General features: G+C 53.0%; 4 protein-coding genes across 12 annotated transcripts in view; 2 read left to right on the top strand and 2 right to left on the bottom strand.

The window, feature by feature from the left end:
• The window catches only part of CSNK2B (casein kinase 2, beta polypeptide), a 5,886-nt gene extending 5,017 nt beyond the window's left edge, over positions 1 to 869 (bottom strand). The window contains exon 1 of the mRNA XM_012000483.1: positions 827 to 869. The gene's annotated coding sequence lies outside the window, so the exon portion shown is untranslated. The remainder of the gene's footprint in view (positions 1 to 826) is intronic.
• GPANK1 (G patch domain and ankyrin repeats 1) overlaps positions 1 to 5,252 on the top strand; it is a 5,850-nt gene extending 598 nt beyond the window's left edge. Inside the window, exons 1-4 of one of the 6 annotated variants that reach the window (XM_012000490.1) lie at positions 753 to 1,174; positions 2,054 to 2,216; positions 2,484 to 3,208; positions 4,623 to 5,252. In XM_012000490.1, the coding sequence (XP_011855880.1) occupies positions 2,583 to 3,208; positions 4,623 to 5,067 (1,071 nt within the window). In that variant the 5' untranslated portion in view covers positions 753 to 1,174; positions 2,054 to 2,216; positions 2,484 to 2,582 and the 3' untranslated portion in view covers positions 5,068 to 5,252. Of the gene's footprint in view, positions 1 to 752; positions 2,217 to 2,480; positions 3,209 to 4,622 lie in introns of those variants that run through there. The other 5 variants (XM_012000488.1, XM_012000489.1, XM_012000486.1 and 2 more) reach the window with 5 other exon arrangements.
• A 1,305-nt stretch (positions 5,253 to 6,557) lies between these two features.
• On the top strand, positions 6,558 to 8,977 carry LOC105554169 (chromosome unknown open reading frame, human C6orf47). Its single transcript, XM_012000492.1, has one exon. It carries the CDS (start codon positions 7,376 to 7,378, stop codon positions 8,255 to 8,257), a length of 882 nt encoding a protein of 293 aa, XP_011855882.1. The 5' UTR covers positions 6,558 to 7,375; the 3' UTR covers positions 8,258 to 8,977.
• Positions 8,978 to 9,095: 118 nt separating this feature from the next.
• APOM (apolipoprotein M) overlaps positions 9,096 to 12,984 on the bottom strand; it is a 6,094-nt gene continuing 2,205 nt past the window's right edge. The window contains exons 1-7 of one of the 4 annotated variants that reach the window (XM_012000495.1): positions 11,229 to 11,808; positions 10,690 to 10,840; positions 10,534 to 10,537; positions 10,010 to 10,083; positions 9,821 to 9,919; positions 9,576 to 9,674; positions 9,096 to 9,235 (exon numbers count right to left, since the gene is read on the bottom strand). In XM_012000495.1, the coding sequence (XP_011855885.1) occupies positions 9,210 to 9,235; positions 9,576 to 9,674; positions 9,821 to 9,919; positions 10,010 to 10,083; positions 10,534 to 10,537; positions 10,690 to 10,840; positions 11,229 to 11,342 (567 nt within the window). In that variant the 5' untranslated portion in view covers positions 11,343 to 11,808 and the 3' untranslated portion in view covers positions 9,096 to 9,209. Of the gene's footprint in view, positions 9,236 to 9,570; positions 9,675 to 9,820; positions 9,920 to 10,009; positions 10,084 to 10,533; positions 10,538 to 10,685; positions 10,841 to 11,228; positions 11,809 to 12,984 lie in introns of those variants that run through there. The other 3 variants (XM_012000494.1, XM_012000493.1, XM_012000496.1) reach the window with 3 other exon arrangements.

Below are 12,984 nucleotides of genomic sequence, written 5' to 3'. Positions count from 1 at the left end.
CACTTTAGCACAGGTTCGTCGGGGGTTATTGAGGGGACTCTTCGTTGATGGGAAGTTTTCAAGTAGTATGTAAGAGAACAGTGTAGAAGTGGAATACGTGAAGGAACATCTGGTGGGAAGATATGTGAAGCCAGCAAGTAGGGAGGTCGAAGAGAACTCACTTCACAGAAGAATTCATTGCCACGGAGCCCACAGAACCAGGAAATCCAGGACACCTCCTCTGAGCTGCTCATCTTCACGTCAGCTGGAAAAAAGAGTGTCAGTAAAGCTCAAGTTCTCCTTCCCTGCCTCAGGTATCCTCCCTCCTCCCACATTAGAACCACCCTTTCTTAAAGGATCCCAAACTCTGAAGCACTCCTCTCCAACTCCTCCAATTTACATCTCAGTCCCTTTCCTTTGAAGTTAAACATTCTTTGGGGTCCCACCACTTGAAAGAAGCCAACAGATACTTTGACCCACCAGCCCGACCCACGTCCCTGGAGCTCCCGAAAGCCAGGGCCCTCTCTTCTCTGTGTCAACTCCGGCAGGGACCTCGACTCAGGCTCCCTACCAATGCAAGTCTCTGCACGACCCCGGCGCCTTTCCCAAGGGTTTCCAAGTTTATCACTCTCAAGCAAGAATCGGGCCTCTCCTTTTCTCAAGGGTTGAGGGCGACTGTCAGGTCCCTTTCACCGGATTCCACACATCCCCCCTTCCGCTCCTCAAGCCACCTCTCCCTCCTTGCCGGACCTGGTTGCTTCCTCCCCCGCCCCCATATCAAAGTGCGGAGACCCATGTGCGGCTCCCAGCGACAAGGGACTAGGAGCAGCGAAGACCTCAGACTCACCAGCTGGACGGGGACCAGGACCGGGGTGGGGTAGGGAAGTTGCTACTTCGAAGGAACGGCGGCGACCGCTACAGCGCAGGCCGCGGACCCGACCGCGGCAGGCGAAGTGGGGTTGGGGGAGTGGAAATTGGGGAGGGTGGGGAAGAGGGCAACACGCAAGCGCCAAGGGTCAGGTGCCGCGGTGGATGCCGGGACGCGGAGTCCCCGGTAGAGAGAGAAACCGGCTAAGTGAGGGAAAGCGAACTACCAATCCCAGGATGACCCGCGCACGACCTGGCTGTCACGAAGCCCCGGAGGAGGACGCTTGCGGGCGGGGCGCAACGAGAAGCCACCGGAAGCGGAAACCAGGTATGGCGTTCGGGGCCTGGGAGCCTGGGCAATACCGTTGTGTGCTCACTGGGCGAAGAGGCTGACTTAGGGCGGGGAAAGGAGGGAGCCAGGCTGGACCCCTCCCCGCAGCTCTCCTCACAGTTGCCCTCTAGTCCCGGCGCGGTGCTGCTTCCCTGGGGACTGGCCTATCCTTGGCCAATGCGCTGGGTCCTTATTGCCTGTTGGGCCCCTAGTGCGAGTCAGTCCCGCCAGAGGCCCTTGACGGGCCTTCTGTTTTACTCCGGGCTCCGGCCTCATGAGGCGAGAGGTGCGGCTTGGCTCCATGCGTAGGGACTTGGGTTGGGTGGGCTGGGCTGGGCTGGGCTGGGCTGGGCGGTGTGAGAACCAGAACGGCCCAGTGCGCTAACCTGAGGTGGTGCCAGCCATTCTGCTCGTCCCCTTGCACTTCTCCATTTCCCCTTAGTCTCTAAGTGTGACCTTCGAACCCTGGTCAGAGTAATGGTGAGGGGCAGGCGTGACGTTATTTCATTACACGGCTTCTCGGCATTCCACAGGTTTCCCTCCGCCTCCTGAGGGCCTTTCCTAACCCAGAGAGTGGATTCCTAGCTCCAGAAAATGGGCTTGGAGCGGGGGCCACGTAGAGGAAGGCGAAGGGCATTGTGGGGGCGTTATGTAAAAGTAGGACCCCAACCGACAGATCCTAGCGCTCGCGCCACCTGGGCGCGCGGAGCTTTGCTCGTTTACTATTGGAAAAGTTCCAGCGCGGGAAACTGAACCGGGAGCTTTGCGCACGCCTGAGCCATCAAGTAATGTGGGTGGTGGTTTTTGTTGTTGTTGTCGCCACGCATGCGTCTCCGTGCCGTGTGGCTATTTGATTGTGTCAACTCTGCTGATCAGAATAGCGCCATTTTGCGGTACGGAAGCTACACAGCAACACGTATAGGAGCCTCTCCCCGAGATCTTCTAGGGAGTGACCCGTCTATTTTTGTTTGGGAAGAGGAAACTGAAATGGGATCACGGAAGACTTAAAGGGCCAGGTTTGATTTTTTTTTTCCTACTGGTACGTGTGTTTTACGGGGTAAGAAAGTGATTTCAGAAAGAGGCTGGTATTTATTGTTGGTAAGGATGGGGGTGGGGGCCGGACGCAGGACCTCTGGACGACTGTCTCATGGAGTTTGATTAATCTTTACTAAGGAGCAAAGTCGGTATTGTAGGGTTTCGTGTTTTTACGCATATACTCTCTCCCTTAGACCCTGCAGAGTCTTAAGTTGTGGGGTCACTTTAGCGGCAGGAAAGTGTTTTTGACTACTTTTTATCATCCCAGCAGGTCCCTGAGGCTCTGGTTGCTACAGAGTCACCAGGAGCTTGGCTTGCTTGTCGCATCCTTCCCTTGCCTGGTATCATTTTCTCAGTTCTCCCAAAAGCCATGTCCCGGCCCTTCCTCATCACCTTCACCCCAGCCACTGACCCCAGCGACCTCTGGAAGGATGGGCAGCAGCAGCCACAGCCCGAGGAGCCAGAGTCCACCCTGGATGGAGCTGCAGCCCGAGCTTTCTATGAGGCCCTTATTGGGGATGAGAGCTGCGTTCCTGACTCCCAGAGATCTCACACTGAACCTGCCAGAGAAAGAAAGAGAAAGAAAAGAAGAATAATGGGGGCAGCTGCAGCAGAAGCAGTGGCAGAAGGAGTATCAGGAAGATATGGACAAGGGAGATCCCTTGAGGCTGAGGATAAGATGACTCACCGGATACTGAGGGCAGCCCAGGAGGGGGACCTGGCAGAACTTAGGAGACTGCTGGAGCCCCATGAGGCAGGAGGAGCTGGGGGGAATATCAATGCTCGGGATGCCTTCTGGTGGACCCCACTGATGTGCGCTGCTCGAGCGGGCCAGGGGGCAGCTGTGAGCTATCTCCTGGGCCGTGGGGCTGCCTGGGTGGGGGTCTGTGAGCTGGGTGGCAGGGATGCGGCTCAGCTCGCTGAAGAAGCTGGCTTTCCTGAGGTGGCCCGCATGGTCAGGGAGAGCCATGGAGAGACAAGGAGCCCAGAGAACCGGTGAGGGGAAACTTTAGCTCAGACCCCTGTCTCATTGTGTTCTGCCTCTCCCAGCCACTCCACACAAGAGGCCCCAGCACAGTGCTGAGGAGTTCTTTCCTTATCCTCATGTGTAGGTTGACAAGGTAGTATAGTCAAGTGGTTATGAATATGAGCTCCCTGGATTTAAAGCCTGATTTCACTTACTTGGGCAAACAACCTAATGTCTACATGTTCCAGTTTTCTCATCTTAGAAATGGGATAGTAAGGATTGTTGTTAGGATTCAATGGGTTAATATATGTAAAATGCTAGAATAGTGCATGCTGCATAGTATGCAATATATGAATGTTAGCTGTAGTCATTATCACTAGTATCCCTCCCCTTGCCCAAGAGTTTGCTAGGCCTGGTTACAATTTTTTCTTTTCAACTCGTCTGCTCTGGGTCCCACAATGGTTTAAAGAAATTTGTTTTTAAGACCAGTAGTGAGAAGGAGGGGAAAAGTAGAGTAAGGAGTTTGATCTGTAACTGAGTGAACAGTCATTTCAGATAACACCACCACCTTTGGACCAGCCTGGATTCCCTCATTATTAAGTAGGAAGGAAGTCAATTTGTCCCTTTTTTTTTTCCCCTAGACAAGGTTTTACTCTGTCACCAGGCTGGTGCGCAGTGGCGTGATTTCAGCTCACTGCAACTTCCACTTCCTGGGCTCAAGCATATTTTTTGTAGAAAGCAGGTTTTGCTGGGACATGGTGGCATGTGCCTGTAATCCCGGCTACTTGGGAGGCTGAGGCAGGATAATTGCTAAGGTGGAGGTTAGAGTGAGCCAAGATCATGTCACTGCACTCCAGCCTGGGCAGCAGATTCAAGACTCCATCTCAAAAAAAAAAAAAAGTAGGCCGGGCGCAGTGGCTCAAGCCTGTAATCCCAGCACTTTGGGAGGCCGAGACGGGCGGATCACGAGGTCAGGAGATCGAGACCATCCTGGCTAACACAGTGAAACCCCGTCTCTCCTAAAAAAAATACAAAAAACTAGCCGGGCGAGGTGGCGGGCGCCTGTAGTCCCAGCTACTCGGGAGGCTGAGGCAGGAGAATGGCGTGAACGCGGGAGGCGAAGCTTGCACTGAGCTGAGATCCAGCCACGGCACACCAGCCTGGGCGACAGAGCAAGACTCCATCTCAAAAAAAAAAAAAAAAAAAATAGGCTTTGCCATTTTGCTCAGGCTGGTCTCAAACTCTTGAGCTCAAAGCGATCTGCCCACCTCTGCCTCCCAAAGTGTTGGGATTACAGGTGTGAGCCACTATGCCTAGCCGGCAATTTGTTCCTTAGCAGAAAAGCTGAAAGGATCCTCTCCTACCCTGCCAGCCCTCTCTCAGGCCTCAACTCTTCCCCTTTTCCTTCCCCTGCCGTTAATGCTTTTTCTTCTTTTTGTGCAGGTCTCCTACTCCCTCCCTCCAGTACTGCGAGACCTGTGACACCCACTTCCAAGATTCCAACCACCGCACATCCACTGCTCACCTGCTGTCACTGTCCCAGGGTCCTCAGCCTTCCAACCTTCCACTTGGGGTGCCCATCTCCAGCCCGGGCTTCAAACTCCTACTGAGGGGGGGCTGGGAGCCAGGAATGGGACTGGGACCCCGGGGTGAGGGCCGTGCCAACCCCATCCCCACTGTCCTCAAGAGGGACCAGGAGGGACTAGGCTACAGATCAGCACCCCAGCCCCGAGTAACACATTTCCCAGCTTGGGATACCCGAGCTGTGGCTGGGAGGGAGAGAGCCCCTCGGGTGGCCACGCTGAGCCGGAAGGAGGAGAGAAGGAGGGAGGAGAAAGACAGGGCTTGGGAGCGGGATCTAAGGACTTACATGAACCTTGAGTTCTGACTTTGGTAAAGTCTGACCCCGGTCTGCTGCTGAAGTCTGAACTTGGGCCTCTGACCTGGGCCCTTTGACTTCCCCTTCCTGGAATCTGCCCAGTTGCAGATCCTCAGTTTTTGGTCAGTGGACTCTGTCTTTGTAAGAGACGGGCTGAAAGTGATAAATAAATCAACCTTTTGTGGTTTATTCACTTTTCTGGAAGCTATTTTGAGGAAGCCAAACAAGCCTGGGAGCCACATGCAAGTCCCACCTGAGCCAGAAGGGGCAGCCTCTCCAGGTGGCAATGATAAGGTCACCTCCCTGCCAATCTGGGTTCACTTTCAGGTCCCAGCCCCTCCTGGGAGTGCCCCACCTATTCTTTCAACCCTCCTGGACCATGAGTTGCCCAGCTCCATGCAAGTCTCACTTCCCCCAAGAGGAGTTCCCTGACTACAGCCAATTCACTGATTTCACAAACATAAGTCCATATACTATGTGCCAAGAATACAGGTAAAGACATTCCCAACCTTCAAAAAAGTTCATGGCTGAAGGGGGAAACAGCCATGTTATCAATTTTTTTTTTCCTTTTTTTTGAGACGGAGTTTCGTTCTTGTCTAGGCTGGAGTGCAATGGCGTGATCTCGGCTCACCACAACCTCCGCCTGGCAAGTTAAAGTGATTCTCCTGCCTCAGCCTCCCAAATAGCTGGGACTACAGGCATGCGCCACCACACCCGGCTAATTTTGTATTTTTAGTAGAGATGTGGTTTCTCCATGTTGGCCAGGCTGGTCTGGAACTCCCGACCTCAGGTGATGTGCTGGCCCCAGCCTCCCAAAGTGCTGGGATTGCAGGCATGAGCCACCACTCCCAGCCCATGTTATCAAAAATACAGGGTAATAAGGGAAGTCAAAGAAGGCCCCTAGAGATGAGAATGGGTTAGGGTTTTGCTGGAAGAGGCCAGTGTGATAGGAAGGCCCACGATTATTAAGCTTAGATGAACTGGAACCAGAACTCTGGTCTCCAAATCTAAACTTTAAGTCAAGCTTTTTCATTCCACCTATTTGTGTACACTTTTCTTTCCCACACTTCCCAACCCTCCCACCACCCATCCCCTTGTCTTGCTCATGCCAGGCACAAGAAGAGCTCACTGTTGTGAAGAGGAATTAAAATTTGCAGAGAGGGGGAGGGGAGGGCTGTTCCAGTCGCAAGACTCATTTTTTCCTTTCTAGGAAGGCCTTTCATGAAGGCTTGGATGCGAAATGGAGGAGTGGTGGGGAATGTGGAGAAGAACCCAGGGGCAGGGGGCTGTAGGGGGGCGACCCAGTTCAGGGGAGCATGAGAAGCTCGGGAAAATGAGGAGTTGGGTTTAAATTAAGGACCTGGCCCTTGCTAATCTCAGCTTGGCGCTCCGTGGTCTGGCGCGCACGGACAGCGCGGGGGATACGGGGGCGGTCGATTCGCAGGGTCCGCCCCATGAGCTGCGGCACCGCCCCCGCGGGTCCTTCCAGTCCCGGTGCAGCTGCTTCCGGGCTCCGCGGCTCCCAGCGGCTCCCCGAGGCCGCAGCGCCGACGCTGGGCTCGGGAGCGGTCCTCGCGCAAAGCGCCCGGACGCGTGAGTCCTGAAGTAGGCCCGCACTTTGCCTCGCGACTGGGGATCTCCGAGGACATCTTAGTTCTGACCTTGCAGAGGCCGCGTCTCTGCTGCGTGTTCGCGGGCCAATCGGGCCACTTTGTAGAAATCATCCCCCTCTAAATCAAGGGACGAACGCTGCTGGCTGGAGTTTGCTGGACACTTTCATTCCGCCTAGTAACAAAGAGAATTCCTATTCCTCGAGGTCCCTTGGGGCAGCAGTTAAAGACTACACGATCCAGGAGCACCTAGGACCTGGGGCCACCTTCCTGCCTGCTTTATTGGATGGAGCACTGCCGCCCCAGTTTCTGGGGCACCTTGGGGTGTGGCCTTGGTGAGTGAAACTTGGGGTGATGCCTGCTGGGAAGGAAATCCGGAAACACAGAGAGGACTCTCTGGTGGTGACCCAGGCCTTGTCAGATCTGAGACTCTTGGAATCTTGTTTGTGGGGGTGTGGATGGTGAATGAATTTGGGTGTGCCTCTCTTTACCCCAAAACTGAAGAGGAACCAAACCACTTGCCACACTTGAGGCTGCATGACCATTCCGAGAAGGGAGGAGCCACTTCTGAATTCAGAGTGGGACTGCATCACCAGGCAAATAGCTGTTCTGAGCCAGAAAGACTCTGGCTTCTGAGGAGATCCTGAGAGTCTGAGTAGTGCCAGGAAGCAGCCTCAGAATCTGGGGGCCCATTACACACCCCAGCCATGTTCCTGCGACGGCTTGGTGGCTGGTTACCTCGCCCTTGGGGCCGCCGGAAACCAGTGAGGCCTGACCCACCTGACCCAGAACCCCGATGGGTGGACAGCTCCTCGGAGAATTCAGGAAGTGACTGGGATAGTGCCCCAGAAACCATGGAAGATGTGAGGCATCCCAAGACCAAGGACTCAGGGGCATTGAGGGTTTCTAGGGCTGCTTCCAAACCAAGCACTGAGCCCCAAGTTGAGCAACTAGGGAGCAAAAGAATTGATTCCCTCAAGTGGGTCCAGCCTATCTCTAGCACTCAAGAGTCTGGGAGACTGGAGGCTGGAGGGGCCAGTCCCGAACTCGGATGGGATCATGTGGATTCAGGTGGCACCAGGAGACCAGGGGTGTTGCCTGAAGGGGGAATGAGCGTCCCTGGGCCAGGAGCCCCAGTGGAGAAACCTGGCAGGCGTGAGAAGCTGTTGGGCTGGCTGCGGGGGGAACCAGGAGCTCCCTCCCGGTACCTGGGGGGACCAGAGGAGTGTCTGCAGATCTCCACCAACCTGACCCTGCATCTGCTGGAGCTGCTGGCCTCTGCCCTGCTGGCCCTGTGCTCACGACCACTGCGGGCAGCCTTGGACACACTGGGCCTGCGTGGACCGCTGGGCCTCTGGCTACATGGCCTACTGTCCTTCCTGGCTGCCCTGCATGGGCTCCATGCTGTTCTGAGCCTACTTACTGCCCACCCTTTGCACTTTGCCTGCCTCTTTGGTCTCCTGCAGGCCTTGGTGCTAGCTGTCAGCCTCCGGGAGCCCAGTGGGGATGAGGAGGCCACTGATTGGGAGAGTGAGGGGTTGGAGAGGGAGGGTGAGGAGCAGAGGGGAGACCCAGGAAAGGGGCTGTGACCATGGGGTGGTGTGGGGGCAAAGGGTGAAGAGAGTGTGGGCTTTAGGAGAAAAGTGTGGGGCATGACCCAAATTGTAAGCATAAGGACCTCAGGGATTGGGAAGAAACCCCATAGTATGAGGGTGTAGGGCCCCCCTTCATACATAGGAGAGAACAGAGCTATTTAGGGTGTTTGTGTTTATCGACAGTGAGGGCACTGCCCTTGGATTCACCAGCTGTTATTTTTGCTTTTAAATTTCTCCCACCTTCAGTTTTTTTTTTCCACCTCCACTTTTTAAAAGCAAGAAAAAAAAAAAAAAGTGTGGTGGTGGAGAATAAAGACCAAAGGGTTCTCTCTACCTTTCAAAACTCTCCTGGGGTGCAGGAGACCAGAGCAGGATAGCAGTAAGAGAGGGGTTGGGACACCCAGGGTACTCCTTGGATCTCGGGATCTGAGCCACCAAGGGACTGCTAGGCAAGTGGATTAGGGGGTCTGGATAGGGCCCCACAGGTGACGGGGAGCCTGCAGGGCGGATCTGGTGATCATGGGAGCCAGAGGGAGTGGGGACAGTGCAGGCAGTATTGGCAGGAGGGCCAATGCAGAAGGGCTGGTAGTTCAGGCAGTGTGGGGGAAGCACTGAAGCCTGTAGTCCCCACTTGGGGACTAGGGGTTTGCTCACTCAGCAATAAATAACTGTGTCACATCAAATCCTAAATATACCACTACAAAGTGAGAGTTACTGCCACTCTGTTCTTCCTGACGCCGTCCATCTGGGGGTTTAGGTGGTAGAGGATCCAGGGGGAGTGTTGAAATGGGAGGAGTGGGAATGATGTCTGGAGACAAACCCCAGAATGAGATGAGGATTGAAAAATCATCTTTATTATCTTGAATGGGAGTTGGAAGTCTCCAGCTTCTCCCTTCAACAACTCAGCTCCCATTGTACCATGTGGGGACTTAGACGAAGTTACAGGTCAGTTACTGGGCAGCTCACAGGCCTCTGTGATGGGAGAAGGGAAAAAAAAGAGGACAGAAAAGAAGTCCAGGGAGAAAAGCAAAGTTGATAGTAATGGGGTGGCGGAGAATGTGTTCTTTCATTCCCTGTGTCAAAGGGGAGTCTCTCAGGGCCTTTTCCCTCCACGTATGACCCTCTGCCCCCTTTATCCAGTGCAAACTCTGAAACCTCTCTTGAGTAGCCCAGAACCCATCCTGCCTCCCTCAGGTGACATGACAGCTCTTAGCCACATCCCTCTGGTGACATCACACGAGCCTCTTTCACCCTGTAACCCCAGAAGACTTGGTGAGTCCTAATCCTGTTTTGTGAAACTTTAACACCTTACCTTGATTCCTAGGAGTCGGTAAGAAAGCTTTGGAATCCAGGCAGGAAGTCAGGGACTTGAATTCCTCCACACACTTCTCGGGAGGATGTGGTGAGCGATCTGGAAGGGCAAGGTGGGGCCAGGCCAGTCAAAACCCCTGGAAGCACCTAGCTCTTCCTGGGAGGATGTCATAGGATCCAGAGTGAGGAGTTCTCTTGCCCTCCCTTGTTTCCCTCCAACCCTTCCTGCCTTATATCCCTACTCACTGTAGAGGAGAAAGCGCTGGTAACCCTGGCCTGTCTCATTCAGCATGATTCCACCTGGGCATGAGCTGGAAAAGAGCTCAGTCTTCATGTCAGGGCGGCCTGTCAAGGTAGGTGGGAGAAGTGTGAGAACACAGATGCAGAACCAAGCTTCAAGGGACTTGGGGAGGGTGAGGGCTGGGAAGAACCAACCTTCAGTTCTGAGATCTGTGCTCCCTTCAGTCAGGTGGTAGATCCATTTCCGGGGCACACAGAGCCCATCTTTTCTGCAGAGGTGGTGGTGGCAAGGAGGAAAGAATGAGCATCACCCCAACCACAGTGTCCCAGCTCTGGTTTTTTTTTTTTTTTTGAGACTGGGTGTCGCTCTGTAGCCCAGGATGGAGTGCAGTGGCATGATCTTGGCTCACTGCAAGCTCTGCCTCCCGGGTTCACACCATTCTCCTGCCTCAGCCTCCCAAGTAGCTGGGACTACAGGCACCCGCCACCATGCCCAACTAATTTTTTGTATTTTTAGTAGAGACGGGGTTTCACCGTGTTAGCCAGGATGGTCTCGATCTCCTGACCTCGTGATCCACCCGCCTCAGCCTCCCAAAGTGCTGGGATTACAGGTGTGAGCCACCACGCCTAGCCTGTCCCAACTTCTATTTACTCAATTGTACTCCTTATTGAAGCCCAGCTCTCCTTGGGTTTCAAGCTACCAAGCATTGGTTAGGCACATCTCTCTCCAGGGGGCAATTAATACAGCCATTGAATTCTGTGGGCCAAGCATAGTAGATATATCAGCTAAGAGGCCAGCTCTTGGTGGGTGGATTCTCACACTTTGGGCAGAGACTGAACCTAGTGATGCTTCTGCCTCCTCACCACTCACGTGCGGATGGTGGCACGAAGGTTGAGCTGCATCGGGGCAGAGCCAGCAGCCATGTTGAAGACAATGTTGTCCACAGGGTCAAAAGTTGCCAACTCCTCCTTGGTGGGAGCTGCCCCTGCGATAAAGTACCACTGGCCCAGGTGGACCTCTGGGAACTGGAGAGACAATGAAGGGAGCAAAAGAGGGTGGATGCCAGCACAGGATAGGTCCAACCTCTTTATCAGTCAGGACAGCAAGACTTAGGGGTAGAGGTGTTGGCTGCCTTCCTCTTTCCAACTTGGGATTGGATCCATGACAGAGTCATTAAATGACTTTTCCTCTTTGTCCCTCTCCAATCAACCTGGGTAATCACCCCACCCCCTAATTCTGCCATGCCTTTGCATTGATGGCCACAGTACTGATATTTTTCTTCTTGCTTTCATTATCACAACACTCACACCCCATTCCTCCCTTCCTTTCCCAAGACAGTCTCCAGTCATTCTAGGCCATCCACCCGAGTCCCTCAGAGCCTCCACCATAGGCTTCCCCAATCTCAGTCCATACCTCCTTCCCATCCACGCCCAGAGTTGTCAGTTGACTGTGCTCAGGGCACTGGTAGATGGAGTTAAGGATAACACCATAGAGGTAGAGCAGAGCTGCCCAAATTTGGTGGAACATCTTCAGGCAGGAGGGAGCTGGTGCTGTGTGTGCCTTAACTGCTCTCCCCTACTGGCTGCTCAGTCCACTCTGCTTTCAGCTCCCTTGCATTCGACCCTTGACCCTTTCACCTGCTAATGAGTAACTTCAACCTTGTTTTCCAACCCAAACCTGGATTATTTAGTATTTGGAACTTCCTCCCCCTCTTCCGGATGCAACCACTCCATACTATGGAGTTATGAGGAGAGCTGAGCTGTCCAAGGAGAAACCTGTGGTCTTTGAACCCATATCTGAGCTGGTTATTTGCTGCACTGTGCAGCACTGAAGGGAAGTAGTAGCTTGATTGGACCTCTCAATCATTCACTTGGCAAACTATTTTGAGTCCCCGTTGTTTCCCAAGAACTAGCTAATCCCTGGGGACATTAAAAAAAGGAGTAAGACATAGCCCCTGGCCTTGAATAAGTCGTTCTAGGGAAAACTAACTGTGTAGACAAACCATTGCAATACAACTCGGTAAGTGCTTTAGAGCAGGTATGATGCAGGTGTATGATGCAGGTGCTGGGGCACGGTGGATTGTTCTCTTCAGTTTATAATTAGAAAAATATGTATACCCTGGCAATGTTCACTGACACATTCACTCAACATTCATTACTACAAAGAGGCTACGTAATCTGTTAAAAGAGGATAGATGTTGGTGTCAGGCAGAATGTGTCCAAACCCTAACTACAGGCGGGGCATGGTAGCTCATGCCTGTTATCTCAGCACTTTCAGAGGCCACGGTGTGCAGATGGCTTGAGCCCAGGAGTTCAAAACCAGCCTGGGCTACGTGGCAAAACTCTGTCTCTACAAAAAATACAAAAATTAACCGCATGTGGTGGTACATGCCTGTAGTCCCAGCTACTAGGGAGGCTGAGGTGGGAGGACTGCTTGAGCCTGGGATGTCGAGGCTGCAATTAGTCCTGATTGTGCCACTGTACCCCAGCTTGGGCGACAGAGTGAGACTCTGTCTCCAAACAAACAAACAAAACACCACCAACCCCTAACTACTATGTCTGTTTTTTCGTCTGTAAAATTGGCAAATCATCAATCTTATAGGATTAAATGAAATAATGCACATAAAGCCCTTAGCAAAGACCTGCACATGGTAAGTCCAAAGTATATATTTGCTATAATTAATAGTAATGTTTGCAAAACTCTTAGTTTCTGATGGGTAATAAGTTCTCAAATAATAGGCAGTAAGAATTGCCAAATAGGCTGTCATTGAATAGCACCAAGTGACTGGAGCAGTTAATGCTGTGAGAGGTGGGGCTTCCTCAACAGATTATTTATTTACTTATTTATTTTTAAGACAGGGTCTCACTCTGTCACCCAGGCACGATCACGGCTCACCGTGACCTTGACTTCCTGGGCTCAGATGATTCCCCAGTAGGAGCTACAGGCATACGACATCACGCCTAGCTAATTTTTCGTAAAGACAGAGTTTCACCATGTTGCTCAGGCTGGTATTAAATTCCTGAGCTCAGGCAATCGGCCCGCCTCGGCCTTCTAAAGTGTTGGGATTACAGACATGAGCCACCACACCTAGCTTGATAAATTTATATCCCATGGACTGCCACAAAAAATTTGCCGAGGGGTGAGGCTTGCGATTTAGTTAAAAAACAAA

Source organism: Mandrillus leucophaeus, unplaced genomic scaffold (genome assembly GCF_000951045.1).
Source record: "Mandrillus leucophaeus isolate KB7577 unplaced genomic scaffold, Mleu.le_1.0 Scaffold630, whole genome shotgun sequence".
NCBI lineage: Eukaryota > Metazoa > Chordata > Mammalia > Primates > Cercopithecidae > Mandrillus > Mandrillus leucophaeus.
The sequence above is the reverse complement of the archived record's forward strand: the minus strand, read 5'-3'. Positions and strand labels throughout refer to the sequence as shown.

Coding starts and splice junctions, on each gene's coding strand:
- LOC105554169 (XM_012000492.1), top strand. CDS start 7,376: ATGTTCCTGCGACGGCTTGGTGGCTGGTTACCTCGCCCTTGGGGCCGC.